The sequence below is a fragment of the Zingiber officinale genome, chromosome 10A (assembly GCF_018446385.1).
Source record: "Zingiber officinale cultivar Zhangliang chromosome 10A, Zo_v1.1, whole genome shotgun sequence".
NCBI classification, from domain to species: Eukaryota; Viridiplantae; Streptophyta; class Magnoliopsida; order Zingiberales; family Zingiberaceae; genus Zingiber; species Zingiber officinale.
Window position 1 is genome coordinate 77,509,197 of NC_056004.1, and position 18,682 is coordinate 77,527,878.

Consider the following 18,682-nt stretch of genomic DNA (forward strand, 5'->3'; position numbering starts at 1 on the left):
ATGACGTAATGAGCCTTGTAGGTAAATATGAGAATGCTCACGATTTGTGGAGCAAGATAAAGAAGGCTCAATGGGAAGAACCTATGCCTACACAAGAAGAAGAAAAATCCGAAGAAACGGATGAAGAAGCTCAAGTAGAGGAGGAGCAACAGGAAGGTGAAGAGCACTCAACTTCCAAGGAGAAAGAGGAGAAGGATGAAGAAATGTCATCCACTAGTGTGGATGAGGAGACATCCTCAAAGATTGAAGAACAATCCAAGACAAGTGAAGAAGAAGAAGAAGTCTTGGAAATCAACCTAGCAAGCACCTCCACCGAAGTGAAGTCAAAAGACCATATAATATGCTTCGGGTGTAATGAGAAGGGACACTACAAGAATAGATGTCCTATGGGTAAGAAGAAGGTATCTCCTAAACTCAATTTAATTTATTTTGAATCTAATTTGAGTTGTAGGAAGAAGAATGAGAAAAAGCACATAGTGTGCTTCACGTGTGGTGAGCGGGGTCATTACCACACCAAATGCCCAAAGAAGAAAGAGATCAAAAAGTTGGCACATTTGAAGGAGGAAAAGAAGTGGAGGAAGAATGGAGGCTCATGTCAAGGGGGAGCTCCAAAGGTAAAGGGTAAGGTAAACCCTAATTTAAATTTAAAGTCAAATTTAAATTCCTCCATGCATGCTAGGAAAAATAATGATTATCATCATGTAGCAATGAAAAATTTTGGATTTAGATATCATGATAGAAGTAGGGTAATTGTCGATCAAAACCCTAGGAAATCTATGCATGAAAAATCTAGAAACAATAGACTTAGGGAGACCCAAGGCATTAATCCCAAGAAGGGGAGACATATGCCTAGAAAAGTGGGTAGGTCTAGGAATGTCCATGGTGGGCATGTTGACTCTAGGGTTAGGATCCTAGAAAGGGAAAATCAAGCTTTGAAGGCAAAGCTTGATAAGTTGGAGAAACCCCTAGAAAGATTCAATGTTGGATCTAAGGGTTTAGGTATGGTGTTGGATAGCCAAAGACCCAACAATGATAGATCGGGTTTGGGATACCGATCTAGCACCTCAAAGGCCAAAGAGAGATCATATGCTAGGGTGGCAAATGATCATGGCAAGGGAGGATCATCCAAAGCTAAGGGAAAGTCTTATGCTAAGGTTGCATATGACTACAGTAAGGAGAAGCCAATAAATGGCAAGGGAAAGTCATTTAAAGGTAAGGAAAAATTAACCAAGGACAAAGTGTCCAAGGTTAAGAAAGTTAGGTTTGTAGGTCAAGTGTCACCGGAGGTGCACCGATGTGGCCTAGCCATTGTGGGTGAGCCACCTAGGGAGGTGGCTAAGGTTAAGAGCTCTAGGGGGAGCTCAAAGATTCAATTTGGGACCCATGGCAAATGGATCTCAAGTGGGTTTTACTTGGGAGTATAGATTGGGTCATGGAATGTGTCAAGTGGTTTGGAGACGGATTTGAGTCTCAAACCTAGGGAATTGACACACATGGGTTGTGTTTCATGCTTGGAAATATGACATTGGGGTTATATAGCATGATAATTAGTTTTGGATGTAAAGATGTCATATAAACCAATGCTAGGGATGGATTTTGGGTTAGTATGGGCAAATACATCAAGAGAAAGCCAAAACTAGGACTTTAGGTCAAGGTTCAATTGAACTTTTTAGCTAGTTTTATATTTTGTGTCAATCTTGGGATTGGTGATAGATATATTTTTCTATATATTTTTGCCAAGTAGGCATTGATAAAATAGACCTCTCCATAAAATTTGGGGATTTTTTGGAGGTCTGTGGAATTTCTGGCGTATTTTTGAAGTTGGCCAGAAAAGGTTGATTTTTTCATGAATAGTGTACCAGTCGACTGGTACAGTTACCAGTCGACTGGTAACAGTAGATTTGAGCACAGAATGTCTCTGTAAGCTCGTTTTCATAAGGGCAGTCGACTGATACCAGTTTAAAAGTGCTTTCAGCACTAGATTTTGACCGGGGTCAGCTTGTATAGATGTATGAGATCCATGGGGGATAAATACATGGGTTTAGGGTCAATTGGATGATAAGTTTTCAACAATTGGGATATTGTTCGAAAGCTTTTTGGATGTTAGGCAAAGGGGGAGAAATAAGGTTTAGTTGGGAAAACCTTTGTGCTTTTGCGTAGGGGGAGCCTTGGAATAGGTTCTTAAAAATCCCTGTGGGAAAATTCCTAGCTCAATGGGGAGCATAGGTGTAGGGGGAGCCTTAGGATAGGTTCCAATGCATGATGCATTGTTTCGGCGTTGTAAGTCCAAGTGCCTTGGCATCGTAAGTCCATTCGGCGATATAAGTCCAAGTGTGTAGCCTTGACATCGTAAATCCATTGTTTTTAGCATGTTTATTTGCTATCTGTTTTCCCTAACTTAAACGTATTGCCAAACATTAAAAAGGGAGAGATTGTTGGAGCAATCCCAATGGTTCGTGCGACCATGTGTTTTGGTGTTTGGGCAAAGGGTTTAAGTAAAGTTCACCCTTGTATTTGATATGTGTATTTGAGTTGTGCAGGTTTACAGGATACACATGTGACTCTGGACAAGGCAGCGAGGACAAGGACCGAGGGAAGCGACTTCGAGGCATACGCGAAAGATGACATTGGGGACGAGCCGTGGGCTTGAATGCATCCGAGGGACGAGAGCCAAAGGAAGTAAGCTTGAAGGTAAGAGGTCAAGGCTGCAAAGAAGCGTCAAGTGAGTCATAAGGGTGAGGGTACGAGTGCACGAGAGATTATACTCGGAGTAAAATCCTAGTTTTAAGGTTTTACTGTAGCGTTACTGTAGTAGTACTGTAGCAGTCGACTGTATGTTTTAGCAGTCGACTGGTGCAGTCGACCGCGTAGTCGACTGGGTGCGAACAGAATGGTTCTATTCGTTCGGTCAGTGGGGATCAGTCGACTGCATGTATTAGCAGTCGACTGCACAAGTCGACTGTAAGTTTTAGCAGTCGACTGGTATCGAGCCTTTGGGATGTAACAACCGAATTTCCACAGAGGACAGTTGACTGCATGTTTTGGCAGTCGACTGGTAGGCGAGGTTTTCAACCCACGGCCTATATAACCAAAGCTTGGGAACTTGGTTATAGTTGATGAAATTAGTGGTGGGTAACCTCTAATTAGTAGTCAACTAGTGCTCTAGCAATCCAAGTGCTCTTAATCGAGTTGTGGCGAGGTTTCTCCACCGACAAGGAGGATTGTGCTAGCCGGAGTTTCCGGGGATTAATCCACCGATGGATTGAGGGATCGTCCACCTTACGGACAACCGTGGAGTAGGAGCAAGTTATCTCCGAACCACGTAAACGAGCTTATTAGCGGTTTGCATTCTTTCTTATTCTTGCCTTTAGTTTAGCTTGTTTGTTTTGTATTTCCGCTGTGCAAGCTAACAAGTGTAGGAAGCAACGATTTGGGGGTGCCGTCTATCCAACCCCCCTTCAAGCCAGCCACCGATCTCCCAACACATGCATCATAAGGAAATAACAAATACATCAAACACGAAATTAAACTAACAACTAAACATTAAACAAGCATAAGAACTTAACTACAAAATTAAACAAAAACAACAAATAAAACCTAATTAACCAATCCAATTCTCCACAATCAAATACGAGAAGTACTTTGTCTGTCACTAACATAACCACTGAGGAAGAAGACCGTTGTCACTCGAAAATCCCTTGAATCCGGTGGATGGCTGACGTTACTAGTCGGAGATGCAATCAACGACGGTCAATATCCTCGAAGAAACCTCTCCTTGGAAAGATGTTGAGTGCAAACGAATCGGAAGTGATATCCAGACCGTTAACCCTAGATTCAAGCCTGATGGAACCCCGCCGACTGAGCCAAGGTTGGATGGAATCAGAAGTGAACTACACTATGTGCTCCTCATTGGAAACAGAGGTGGACCACTAGAGCTAACTAATCGTCGTCATTACCTGTGCCAACCACGCTAGAAGGCTACCCTAAGCTGCTCTGAGATGGATTTGGGGGAAGAAGGTGTTGCTGCTAAGGAGGGGGAATGCCTCTGCAATGGAGAACCCTCACCTGCGCAAACCACGCCGTTGGGGATCCCCAACTAGAGATGATGATGGAAATGGCATGCAAACTCGCCATCCGCCGAGATGCTACCTCCGCCTTCTTCACCGCGTCCGACAGGAGACAAATCGAAGGGGTAGCGAGGTGGATGAACAACCTACTGGAGAAACCACTCCGGTGAGGCTCAGTGATCGTCATTGATGCAACTCCACTAAAGCCGCCGCCGTTGAACTCGTCGTCTTCGATTGGGAGCAGAGGATGGGGGGGTCGGGGGAGAAATCGCGAGCCCTAGCCGAAGATCACTATGCATCCACGTGAAAGGATAAAGGAGAAGGGTTTTCTCCTTCATTAATCTGGGTCATCCATCTTTGTGAGGGAGATAGATGAAGATCTGACCATTTGATCTAGCTAATGAAGAGATGAGTGGTTTGGATCAAGTTGCCTTCCTGCTTGGATCCAATAGTGCATATCATTTCAGATCTGGATCAAGGGCAGGATGCTTTGATCTGGATGAAGGAATAAAATCTCTCTTGATCTAGATCAACGGTTCATATTGATTTAGCTTGATCTCCTCCGTTTGACCTCCAAATCAGGTCAAATTTGATCCGGCTTGACCCTAATCCATGGTTCTTTGAACTTCCCACAAAACCACATAAAAATATGAAATTAAATTCCATAATTTGTATAAAATTTAAAATTAAGTCTAAAATGTTGGACCGATGCGGTCGGGTAGAAGGGGGGGGGGGGGTTGAATAGCCCTGAAAAATCAAACACAACCCTTTCTCGTACGATTAAGCTAACACATAAAAAATAGATTAAACATAAAATAAAGCATAAAAACGAGGCACCGAATTTGACTTGGTTACAACCGGGGAGGTTGTTAATCTAAGGATGAAGATCACACTAAGAGCTCCTTCAGGCGGAGAAGCCTCGTTTACAGCAGTGTAAGCACAGAAAGACAGAAGCTAATCTAAACAGTGGAAGCACACAAGTGTTGTTTACAATTTCTGAACTGATGAAGAGCTTCTGGACCAAGGCTATATTTATAGCTTTGGTCGGGGCGCCTGGAAGGGTTCCGGGCGCCCTGGGGGGGATAAAGTTTTATCCCCCAACGTTCAGATCGCGTAAATCGCGATCAGAGTCCGGGCGCCCGGAAGGTTCCAGGCACCCCGGAGCAAAAAGTCAACTGCGGTTGACTTTTGTCCGGGACCACTTCTCCGTTAAGTCCCCGTCTCGGGTCTTCCGCTCCGGATCCGCTTGATTGGTGATCTCGACATCCGGAATAGGGCTCACCCAACCCATCTTCCGGTCTTCTCGAGCGTGCTTCCTCCCGGCTTCTCGTCTCGGAATTGCGCGTGTCCCTTCTCGCCCACCACGACTCATCCGCAGACTTTCCCTTGATCGCACCCGTCCGACCTTAGCGCTCTTGCTCCCGAGCAATCTTCCGCCCGCCTCGGAACCATCGCGCTTCCTTCTCGTCCGGGTACTCTTCCGCAGCCCCTCGTCCCTCAGACGCTAGCTGCGTCTTCCGCTCGAGTACCTGTGCTCCTAAGCTCCTGCACACTTAGACACAAGGTTAGAAAACAACAGAACCTAACTTAACTTGTTGATCACACCAAAACCAACCTTGGGGTTCCAACAATCTCCCCCTTTTTGGTGTGATCAACCCAAGTTAAGCTAGGGTTAAAATAGACATAAAATTGAATTAAGTAAATTAACTTAAATTGCAATTTAAGTGCAAAAAGATAGAAAAAATTAAATCTATCTACCTCCCCCTAGACTTATACTTTCCTTTCTCCCCCTTTGATCACAAAAAAAATGGGGTTCCAAGAAAAATAATCTAAGGGTTAAAGACTTAGAAAAAGTATTTCTAAAAAAAAAAATCTAAGTTTTTAAGAAATTTAGAAAATTTTTCTAAGTAATTAAAGCTGAGATTTCTAGTTTCAAAAAAAGTTCTTAACTTAGGAAAAAAATAATTTTTGAGAATATTTCTAAGTATATAAATAAAATAAAAAAAAATCCTAACTTACATTTTTAAGTATTTTTTTTTTTAATGACCTAAAAAAAAATTCTAAGTAGGTAAATTGAAATAAAATGTTTTGAATAACCTTTTTCAAGCACTAATTAATTCTTGTATTAATGCTTCATTAGTAAGTTAATTAAACATTTATTTCAATATTTTGGCTTCCAGGTCGTGGCGAGGCACTAGGCCTTCTTGGTTATTGGAGCAACAACCACTTCCTTAGACAAAGCCTCATAAAGAAATTCTTTATTTAATTTTCTCACTTAAAGCGCTAATTTTACTTTTAAAATTAATTTAAGCATGATTTAAGAACCCAATATAGGTTCCAACCTACTGGATTAACTAAAAAGTTGTTAGGGACATATTTTCTAGAGATATTTTTAATTTGTCCCTGGTGATATCTATAATACCAATTCAAATTATTGAACCTTCTAAAATTGGTTTTAGATGAGCAAGCAGAGTTTTTCAAATTTTCTACTTGAATTTTTAAATTTTGAATTTCTAATTTTAATTTTTCATTTTCTAAATTTGATTTATCTAGCATTTCTAACGGACAAGATGTAGCTAATATTGCTTTTAAGTCTTTATTTTCATTTTCTAATTTGCAGCAATCTTTTGTTAAAATTTTAATGAATTTAAACATTTTATTAGGAGGAAGAGATCGTACCTCACTTACCTTGTCGATCTCGTTGTCGGTTTCTGCTCTCTTCGGACGTGGCTCCCCTTCATTGATGCTTTCGATGCTCATTTCGGAAGAGCTTGATTCGCGATCGTCGTCTTGATGACTCGCCATTAACGCGAGCCCGGAGAACTCCTCGACTTCTGATTCCGACGACGTATCGTCCCACGTTGCTTTCCTTGCGATTTTGGATAGGCTTCTTACCCTTGTCCTTCCCGTTGTTCTTCAGTTTAGGGCAATTGTCCTTGACGTGCCCTTCTTCATCGCAATGGTAGCAGCGGATGGTTCTTTTCTTTCTTCCCTGCGGATGGTTAGATTTACTAGATTTACAAATATTTTTAAATCGTCTTACCATCATTACCATTTCCTCGTCGTCGAGAGAAGATTCTGACTCAGGTTCGTCTCTCGAAGCTTTAAGGGCGACATTATTCTTGGGCTCCTTCGGACCTGCACATCTTGACTCATGCACTTCAAAAGTTGAAAAGAATTCGTCTAATGAAATTTTTTCTAGATCTTTTGAAATGTAAAAAGCATCTACTAGTGATGCCCATTTTGAGTTTCAAGGAAAGGAATTTAGGGCATACCTTAGCGAATCTCGGTTACTTACCTCTTCTCCGAGATTCGTAAGTCTGGTGATGAGTTCCTGAATCCTCGAGTGTAGATGTGCAATTGTTTCACCTTCTTCAAATCGGAGGTTTGTAAGCTGGTTACGAAGTAAATCCCGTCTTGCAAGTTTGGCTTCGGATGTTCCTTCGTGTAACTCAAGGAATTTCTCCCAAAGCTCCTTTGCCGAGTTGTAGGTACCGACTCGATTGACTTCTTGTGTTGGAAGTACACTTAGCAGATGAAATTCTACTTTCTTGTTTGCCACGTGGTCAGCCTGCTCCTTCTTTGACCATTGATTTCTTGCTTTGCCCTCTGGTGCTTCATAGCCAAATTTCATTGTTAGTAATAAATCATAATCTGTTTCAAGAAATACCTCCATTCGCTTTTTCCAGCTAGCGAAGTCCCCTTCGAATTTTGGTGCGTGGATGTTGGATCCGGCCATCTTGTTGCTTCGGTTAGTCCTCCTGGCGCCTCGGCTCTGATACCACTTGTTGGACCGATGGGGCGGGGTTGAATAGCCCTGAAAAATCAAACACAACCCTTTCTCGATTAAGCTAACACATAAAAATAGATTAAACAGAAAATAAAGCATAAAACGAGGCATCGAATTTGACTTGGTTACAACCGGGAGGTTGTTAATCCAAGAATGAAGATCGCACTAAGAGCTCCTTCAAGCGGAGAAGCCTCGTTTACAGAAGGAAAGAAGCTAATCTAATATGGAAGCACACAAGTGTTGTTTACAATTTCCGAATGAAGAGCTTCCGGACCAAGGCTATATTTATAGCCTTGGTGGGGGCGCCTGGGCCCTGGGGGGGATAAAGTTTTATCCCCAACGCTCAGATCGCGTAAATCGCGATCTTGGTCAAAATCAGGGCCGCCCGAGCAAAAAGTCAACTACGGTTGACTTTTGTCCGGGACCACTTCTCCGTTAAGTCCCCGTTTGGTCCGGGTCTTCGCTCCGGATCCGCTTGATTGGGTGATCTCGACATCCGGAATAGGGCTCACCCGAACCCATCTTCCGGTCTTCTCGGCGTGCTTCCTCGCTTCTGCCCTCGGAATTGCCGTGTCCCTTCTCGCCCACCGTACTCATCCGCACTTGTCCCTTGATCGCACCCGTGCCGACCTTCGCTAGCTGCGTCTCTTGCTCCCGAGCAATCTTCCGCTCCGGCCTTCGTACCTCGGAACCATCCGCACGCTCCTCTTCCGCAGCGCCTCGTCCCTCGGACGCACCGCGTGCCGTCCTTCTCGCTAGCTGCGTCTTCCGCTCGAGTACCTGTGCTCCTAAGCTCCTGCACACTTAAACACAAGGTTAGAAAACAACAGAACCTAACTTAACTTGTTGATCACACCAAAACCAACCTTGAGGTTCCAACATAAAATAGATTCTACTCACAAAAATATAATATCACCATAAAATTAAGCATGTGAGAAGGTAAAAAATGTTAAGAATAAGAGCCAAAATATCCAATAAAAATGCTAGTTATCACTAATCTAGGCACATGAAGTCCGGACGCCTGGACTTGGTCTGAGTGCCTGGACTTGGTCCAGGCACTTGGATAAGTCAACATAGAGTTGACTTGTCTAGCTACTACTTTGGTCGCTTTGGTGATTCTTCAACCATCCAGAGTTGAGCTCACTCGAACCCAACTTCGATCTTCTCCTGGAGCAGTCTTCCTCTCCGGCTTCTCATCCCTCAGAAGAGTCGCATGCATCATTCTTATTTTCTCGTATACTCTCCCACAGCACCTCGTCCCTCGGATGCACCAAACCCGTCAACTCACTTCCTGTGTCATCCTTCTCGCTAGCTGCGTCTTTCGCTCGACTTCTTATATTTCTAAGTTCATACACACTTAGACATAAGGATTAAACACAACAGGATCTAACTTAACTCAATTGACCATATTAAAACTATCTCGAGATACTTACACAAGTGGGTAAGGAGAATCGAACACTTGATGATCCGAAGTTCAATAAAAATTTGGCAAGAGAAAAGTTTAATTGGGTCAAAGAGGATCGAACACTTAGTGATGGGAGAAGTTGACAAGAAGAAAGTTCAAGTGGGTCAAGGAGAACCGCACACTTGGCATGATTGAGGAAATCCTGGCAAATTAAGATTGATTGGATGTTAGTCAATGATGGAGTCTCAATAGGTTAAGGTCGATCGAATATTAGGCAATGAAAAATCTCAATATGTCAAGGGTGACCATATGTTGAGCAAAGAAAGTCTTAATAAATTGAGATCAACTTGATACCAAGAAATATGTAAATTCAACCATGAAAAAGTTGAAATAAGGATTAACAATCAATTGGTAGGAAATTCCAATAGATTAGAACACCCTAAACTTAGAATTATGAGTTTGTTGTATGGTCAATCGATTGGTTAGTTTCACCAATCAATTAGCATAAGATGGCCAGAGAATAGAAGAGTTCAAAATTGATTGAGGCAATCGATTGGTTTATAACAATCGATTGATAGTATTTTCTTGAGCGAAGAAAAGGATGAGAAATCGATTAACATCCAATAATCAATTGATATGGCTCACCAATCGATTGGCCGGATAAAAAAGAGTCATTCTACAAGATTGAATAGTTGGATCTGATGTGGTAATCGATTGGGAGCAAGGCCAATTGATTGGAAGACATATTTTAGCTCAATTACAACCCTAGAAAAGGGAATTTCATGGAGAAAACAAAGGGTCAGTTCTTGAGCGGTTAAGGTGAAATGTTGCTATATTTCCAATCATCAAGCAGTATTCCAAAGAGATAAGTAAGCATCCAAAGAAAAATTTTCAATTGTAATGTGTTTTGCTTTCATTTCTATTTGTATTTTGTATTGCTTGTATTTGTTTTTGTAAGAACTTGTTGTAAGAGACTTTTCTACCTCCGGAAGGTATTCAAAAAGGATAAATTCATAGTGGAAGAAGATCACTAAAGGTAGGCCTTGGATTCGTTGCCTAAGAGGTGGATACCAAATAAAATTTTAAAGTTATGCATGTGAAGTCAAGTTTAAATCAAGATTTCCACTAAATATTTAAACAATGAGCACGAGATCAAGATGAAAAGCGATCAGAGTTATTTATCCCCCTCTAACTTACACATGTTCTAATACCCTAATCACCACATAGTCCTTGAGTTTCTCCCCTCTGAGTTTACATGTTCTCTATTTCAAACTTATAAAGCTTTTCATCCTAAACTCTCTGAGTTGTTCCCTTTGACTTAGTAGGTTTTGGATCTTTACCAATTCTACTTTTTCCCATTATAAATATTTAAGTGGATGTATACCTTCATTAAAAAAAATCCTTTCATTCATAATTAATTTGATGGTCGACAATAAGCTCTTATAATTTACATTCTTTTATATAATATAGGAATGAATTATAAGAGACACATAAGATGAATATAATCATATTTTTGTTATAAAGTGAGTGCAAGTAACACTAGATCTACTTTCTGATTAAACATGGTAGATAATGAAAAATTTCTATAAATGGAGTTGCTCACTTCAAAGATTAGGTGGTTTAAAAAATTATATATTTCAATTAAAAAAAACAGTACAAGTAACACCATATTCAGAGTACTGGAAAATCTGACCCTACACTATGCCAGGAAATAATAGCGTAGCTAGAATTTGCATTCAGGAGGGACGAATTCAAGCTGATCACGGCATACTAGCTACTAAGGTCAAGCCCAACCTCGCCACCTCACTGCAAGGCCGCAACCAAGGAAAGACCTCATTGTGAGGCTATGGCCAAAGCAAGACCTCGTTGTGAGGCCACCGCCAAGCAATCACTAAGAGAGGAGAGGGAACGGGAGAAGATCGTGCATACCGACGAGATGCATGCCAGTGTTAGAGATCGAAGAGGAGAGGAGAGGAGAGGAGCATGTCAGAGATAGGAGAGAAGGTCGATCATAGAGGAAGATTTTAGGGCTCTGGGAAGAAAAATCGAGAATAAAAATCTTAATTAGAAAGTTAATTAGTGACAGAAACTTAATTAAGTTGCTAAAATAGAGATGAAAACTTATTTTGTTGCTAAAATAGCGAGAGAATTAAGTTTTCATAGCTAATTAAAGAGGTTAAATAAGTATAGAGATAGAATTGACAATGAAATTTAATTTTTGTCGCTAAATTGACAATAATTTATTTCAGTTGCTAATTAGTGATGAAAATTAAATTCTATCAGGTTTTCTTGTAGTGAATTATATGATGAGAAATAATAAATGATATGATTTAATTGATCAAATTTTGAATGATCGTCAATGAAATTGATCACCTTCATAAACAAATCAAATATTAAATGTATAGAAGATCTCAATATCTATAAATATTTGGCATACTTAACTAGAAAATAAATTATAAATATATGAAAAATTAACACTATATATTTTTCCAACACTTAAATTCATAATCAAAAGAGATAAAGCAAGAAAACTTTGCCTCGATCAAAATGCGTTTGTTGTGGAGCGTCGGCAAAGCGACGATGGCAGTGCTGCAGCAAATGACAATGGTGCTGGTGATAACGATGATAACAACGTGGATGACAACAACATCAATGTACGACAAAGAATTTTGAGGGTAAAATTAAGATTAGGGAAATAATAATAAAAGGATTATGAGAAGAAAAATACCACAGGAGAGAAAAAAGGAGAGGGGATTAGGAGGAAGAAAACACATGAAGGGAGAGGGGAAAAAGTATGGGCAATGGGAGAAAGAAAAAATTGGCAGAAAGAGAAAAAAAAGTTTGGATTTTTGTTTGTTTTAATTGAACATTTTATGAAAAAATCCTAAATTTTTTAGAATTTATAACTAAATTTTTTTTTTAATCATTGTATTAATTTTTTTCCCCCAAAATTTCAGAGGGGGCTGTCGCACCCCCTCGACCCCATGTAGCTACGCCTCTACCAGGAATAACATCTATTTATGGTCATACGACGTCTTTTATATTTCTAGGAGGTAAAATTTTCTAAGAAAAAGAATAGTATATGTGGCATGACATTTGATAATTTTCATAATATTTGAAGGTAGTATATATCAACCAATCATAATGAATGTTGCAATATTTTCTTCGATTACAAAATTTACAGAGATTGAAGTTTTTTTAAAAAAATATTGTTGCGAATAATGCTAATACTTATTTTGTTTGTTTATAGGGCAATATGGATTCCAAATATAATTTTTTAATAACAAACTGATGGAATTTTAATGTAGGTGATCAATTCCAAAACAAGTTTGTGAATGTCGTACTAGATTTGAAAATAAAATATCGTCTTAGATTTAGAAAAAAAATACTAAACTAATGGTCGTGCTGGATTTATCTATAAACTTTTTATAAAAGTCTACAAAGCACATTCTTGATAGAAGTAGGTAAAGATGGATGGTGTTTTTTAAAAAAAAAAATCAGAAGGACGGAATCATCAAAGAAGTACTTCCCATTTATTTTTATTTATTCTGTTAACTCTCATTGTAAAAGTATCTAAATGCACTGTTGGTTCGATTTTAAGTTTTTAGGTCGATTTTAAATTTTAAATTTTGAATTAGTCGGTCAATGATGTTCAAATCTAAATGCACCGTTAGTTCGATTTTAAATTTTTGGGCCAGTTTAAAATTTTAAATTTTAAATTAATCAGTCAATTATATGAACAGGACAGTGTAGGCAGTAAAATTATAATTATACCACTATAGCAGTGTTAATATGAATATTGTAATATGAATATTAAATGAATACATCAAATTTAGATTGTATTAATTATGATTTTATAATATTATATCTATTACAATGTAAATATTATTAAACATATCACCATCGTCACCCGATCAATTCATGATTTTAACTTGAAAATTGACCTATTAATAATTTTACAAGGGAGTTAATAAGATGACATAGTTTTTATTAAAAAATAAATATTGAAAAAAAGGAAAAATGCTTCTTTGATTTTTCATCAAATATTTTAAATAATTTTAGACAAAAGTTCAAAAGCTATAACACAAATAAGGGGGATATTTATATAAACTTTAAAAATTTTATTTTAATAAGAGTAAAATAAGTAAGTTAAATACTCAATCATATCGGATAATCCAATCCATTTTATGTCGGATAAGAGTGGATCATAGATAGTCTTTCCTTACAAGTTTCATCCAAATCCAATTGCTGATCTAAACAAAACTTAGGTCAACTTCATGTCGACAAAATGCTAACTCAATTAATAGTCAAAGTAAAGTTAATTATTTATTATTAGTCTTATTCAACCATCGCCACATTTCCCCTCCCCAAGGCCAAGCTTAGCTTTCATGTTTAACTTCATATGTCTATTCCCTTTTTTCCCCTCACATGCCACTTTTCCTTCCTCTCCTTTTCTTCCTCCACGCCCCTTTCCATTTCTTCCAAAACTTTCAGCCCCCCTTCGCCTGCCCCGCTGTTTCCCTCTATAATTTCATACCAAAACAGGAAGAAGAGCTCCATTGGTTGTTTACCGTCCGCTCTCGTTCCGGTCAACATCTGTTCCCCTTCCCCAAAACCTAATCTCTGGCCCTCTCGATCCACAAGAGAACTCGTCGAGCGGGCACCCATGGCTTCCCTCCTCGTCTCCATTTGCCCCGGGTAGTCTTAGACAAAGCCTTCGAGTAGCCCCTTTTCTTTTCCTTCTTCCGGTGCTGCTGGTGGCCTGTCTGTGGTTTTCGAGCGCATTTTGGTGTGGGATTAGGGTTTTGGAGGATGGAAGGAGGTCGGCAGGGATTAGAGAGCCTGGTTGCGGCGCGGAGGTCGCTGCGGGCTAGCCTGGACAAGTCTCGAGCGCTGGGGGTCGCGCTGGCGCGTGCGGGGCCGCGATTGGAGGAGATCCAGCAGCGCCTCCCCTCCCTGGAGGCCGCCGTCCGCCCGATCCGTGCCGAACGCGGCGCGCTCGTCGCGGTCGGAGGGCATATCGACCGCGCCGTGGGTCCTGCTGCTGCTGTGCTCAAGGTGTTTGACGCCGTGCACGGCCTCGAGCGTTCGCTCCTCGCCGATCCGCTGACGGACCTCCCCTCTTACCTCGCCGTCCTTAAGCGGCTCGAGGAGGCCCTCCGCTTCCTCTCCGACAACTGCGGCCTTGCCGTTCAGTGGCTCGACGACATTGTGGACTACCTCGAGGATAACGCCCTCGCGGACCCGCGGTTCATCGGGATCCTTAAGGACTCCCTCGCGTCCCTCAAGTCTTCGCCTTCTCTGCTCGATGGCGGCCTCCTTGCTGCTGCTCTCGATAAACTCGAGTCCGAGTTCCGCCGCCTCCTGGCCGAGCACACCACGCCTCTTCAGATGCCACCCGACACCGGGGACGCACCCACCATTGCGGCGCCCCCTCTCCCTGTCCCTGTCATCAACAAGCTCCGCTCCATTCTCGAGCGGATTATCGTGAACAATCGGCTCGATCGCTGCATCTCCATCTACATCGATGTGCGAGGTTCCAATATCCGTGCCAGTCTTCGCGGACTTGACCTCGATTACCTAGAGATCAGACCTGCGGAGTTCAGTGACGTGCAGAGCATTGAAGAATACATCGACAAGTGGAGTCGCCATCTTGAATTTGCCGTCAAGCACCTCTTTGAGGCGGAACTCAAAGTCTGCTTTGATGTGTTCGAGCGCACAGTGCCTCGGGAGATGGCTGAATCTTGCTTTGCTGAGATTGCTGCACAGGCTGGGATCCTTGCGTTCCTCCAGTTTGGAAAGACTGTCACAGAAACGAGGAAGGATCCAATCAAACTTCTCAAGCTTCTCGATCTCTTTGCAACTCTAAACAAATTGAGATTGGACTTTAACCGGTTGTTTGGAGGAAAAGCCTGTGTTGAAATCCAGAATCAAACTAGGGATCTCATCAAGAGAGTGATTGATGGGGCTTGTGAGATATTTTGGGAGCTTCTTCATCAAGTAGAACTCCAAAGGAACATGCCGCCACCTTCAGAAGGATCTGTTCCTAGGTTGGTGAGCTTTGTGACTGATTACTGCAATAAACTTCTGAGCGAGCAGTATCAACCAGTCCTTAATCAGGTTTTGATGATACATAAAAGCTGGAAGCAGCAGAAGTTTCAAGAGAAGCTACTAACGGAGGCGATTCTTGATATATTTAAAGCCGTTGAGGCAAATATTGATACTTGGTCCAAGAACTATGGTGACATAACTCTTTCCCACCTTTTTTCTATGAACACACATTGGCACCTCTACAAGAACTTGAAGGCAACCAAGCTTGGGGAGTTGTTGGGTGAGGCAAAGTTGAAAGAGCATGAGCAGTACAAGGATTATTTTTCTGCACATTTCTTGAGGGAAAGCTGGGGGAAACTCCCTCCTCTGCTTAGCAGAGAAGGATTGATATTGTTCTCTGGTGGTAGAGCAAAGGCTCGGGATCTTGTGAAGCAGCGACTGAAAGCTTTCAATGAGGCCTTTGATGATATGTATCAGAAGCAGTCAAATTGGGTCATATCAGACAAGGATTTGAGGGAGAAAATATGTCAATGGGTACTGCACACAATTGTTCCTAGCTATCGGAGCTATATGCAGAATTATGGGCCTCTTGTGGAGCAAGATGCCAGTGCAAGCAAATATGCCAAGTATACTGCTCAGAGCTTGGAGTCGATGCTTGGTTCCCTTTTTCAACATAAAACCGGGAGAACAATGAGTCTCAACATAAGACACTCGAATGGAAAAGTAAGCAATGCAATGACAAACTTGGCTCGCTCTGCCTCAACTGTGAGCTGATGAAATGATCTTTTCCTGTTGGAGTTGAGCAGAAGCAGTTGCACATCCTCCACAGGCACCAATATCAGATGAATAAGAATGGGCATCAATAGTAGTAGCTGATGGAAGAGTGAACATATCAAATACAAGTACTCGAAAGTTAAACCAGTGACTAAGGTTTGGCAGCTAGATTTAACAGTTCTCACAAATTTGCTGTTTCAGATAATTGGAGACTAGAGAGCCATTGATGGCAGAAGGTAGACTGAATCTTGCCCTGGGCAAAGTATTTTTCCCAATTGTCTTGTGAACTAGGATGGATGGCTGTGGCCCATGGCATTACTAACACATTCCTGGTAGAAGATACTGCTTTGTACTGCTTCTGAGGTTCTTTTCTCTCTCTGTGTCTCATTATGCCTTAGATTTTTCTAGCATTTTGTTATTCGTTTTAGGTGTAAGGTTGGGGGAAGCATATATTAGTTCACTTTTATTTGTAAAAACTGTTCATAAAATTACATGTCATGTTCTTGTATCTTTGTTTCTTTTCATGATCCATCATCTATATCACTATGTATCAGCATGCTAATAGCTAATTAGGTGCATTCTTCATGAGCAAAACAATTTGGATTATAGTCATTGGTTTTCATGCAAAACCATCGCGATCTAGCCCATCTTTTTTGAATTTCCATTGGAAGTGCTAGAACAACTTGCACTTCAATGTATTTTATTTTCACATGTTACCTGCAGCAATGATAATCCAGACTCATGGTGGCACTTGTGGTAGTGATTAACATCTGGATTCTGACTGCGAACTCAAATAAAACAGACTTAGTGAGTGGCTAATTCAGTAAAGTTTAAGTAGAATGCAAATTTTCATGCTACTTAATTAGATTGTTGATCCATGTGTGGTTCATTTAAATGCTAATGTGGATAGCATCATTTGACTAGACTGTTTGCATTTGAAGTGCTGCAACATGATACCTGGATCTTCCTGTAAAGTAGGAATTTCTCAAGGTCCATTTAGTAAGCATCATTATCAGTAGAGGAAAGCATATATTTTGACAGTAATATTTTCTTTCTAAGATATATTTCATGCTTACCAGTGGATAATTACTATTCTCATAGTGAGATGTATTGCACATCTTGATTGCTCTTGAAGATCACCTCAAATGAATACAAGATATTGCAGTTTGATTCCTATAAGAGACTAGTGGAATTTAGCTTGTTGTCCTTAGTATAGTCTCAATAATATTTTGAAAATGGGCGGATAGGATGGTTCAATTGGTTGAGCAAGGAAGCTGAGAAATTTCCAGTCTGATCTATGGAAAAATATCCTAGTAAAATCCGCTATTTTGACTGGTCACAACTTGGTAAAACCAATCAAAATCAGACACTAAAATCTGGAGGCTTTTTTTTTTTAAGAAAAGAAATATGAATATAAGACACATAATAAACATCCTTAAGATCAAATGCGAAGTAAAGTGAAGAAAATGATTAAGAAAATTAATGAAGAAATAAAATGCACAGTAGATGCTGCTCTTTATTCATCAAATGTTCATCTTTTCATCTAAAATTAATATCAAAACTGGGTGAAGAGAAAGATTCGAGTAGAGTTTGAGGCTTTTTCTTGATGTAGTAGTATGATGCTCACATGGATAAATGAAGGCAACACAAAGTGAATCCAAAGAGACAACATATTGTCATATTTGTAACTTTATGATGTTGTGGAAACCTGCAGTTGAGATATTATGAGAGTATGAAAAAGGTAGGAGAAAGGAGAGGAATGGGAAGACTGGAAGAGGCAAGAGACATCATGAGACGATGGCTGCTTAGGGTAAAGAGAAGAGGATTTCAAAGATGGCCCACATATGACTAGTGTTTGAACTGGTCGCACTGTAACCTATGAACTGGTTGTTCTGCAATATGGCAGTCCAATTTTTAAAACTTTGGCCTGGTTATTGATGACTACTTAAAAATTTAGCAGAATGTGACACAATCTAGAAGGAATATGTACGGCTTCCTATAAGGTGGGATAATATTCTCTTTATATGTTTTTCCTTCTACCTTGCTTACAAGAGTTATCTATGGGTGCCCCTAGTGTAGGGTATTTTATGCTTAATCTGCAAGCGAAGAGAATTTGCTTCACACACACACACACACACACACACATATCTATATATATTTGGCTTTTTCATCCATTATATTTCCTTCAACATTATAGAGATACATATGAGCGAAGTAGACAAGAAAGTTCCCACTTAACTAAGAAATTACTACTATCAAAGGAACTATTGCACCATGGACAGTTGGTATATATTACTCACAATTAATTAAATTTCCACTCACATTTTCCTCCACTAGTGATATATTGAGAGATTTGGTGGTGAACAGATGGAGCAATATTGATGATTGGGCTAAGCTAGAAAATGGTGCTACTTGAAGGCTTATATGGAAGGGGAACCTTGGGTATTAAGCAAGGTAGTAGAAGAGGGAATATTGGCTGATTGTGAAGATATAGGCTTTCTAGTTAACCAAATAAAGGAGATGAAAGAGGATGGCACTATGATGGGTCAATTTGGCCCATATTTAAAGGAAAGAAGCTAATACATGCACATATTT

The 18,682-nt window shown here is 40.4% G+C and overlaps 1 protein-coding gene across 1 annotated transcript; it reads left to right on the plus strand.

Annotated features, from left to right (window-relative positions):
* Nucleotides 1-13,638: 13,638 nt before the first annotated feature.
* LOC122027011 (exocyst complex component EXO70A1-like) lies at nt 13,639-16,595 on the plus strand. Its single transcript, XM_042585804.1, has one exon. It carries the CDS (start codon nt 14,075-14,077, stop codon nt 16,085-16,087), a length of 2,013 nt encoding a protein of 670 aa, XP_042441738.1. The 5' UTR covers nt 13,639-14,074; the 3' UTR covers nt 16,088-16,595.
* The last annotated feature ends 2,087 nt before the right edge of the window (nt 16,596-18,682 follow it).

Bases quoted from the DNA above. Each gene is read 5' to 3' on its own strand.
- LOC122027011 (XM_042585804.1), top strand. From the start codon at position 14,075: ATGGAAGGAGGTCGGCAGGGATTAGAGAGCCTGGTTGCGGCGCGGAGG.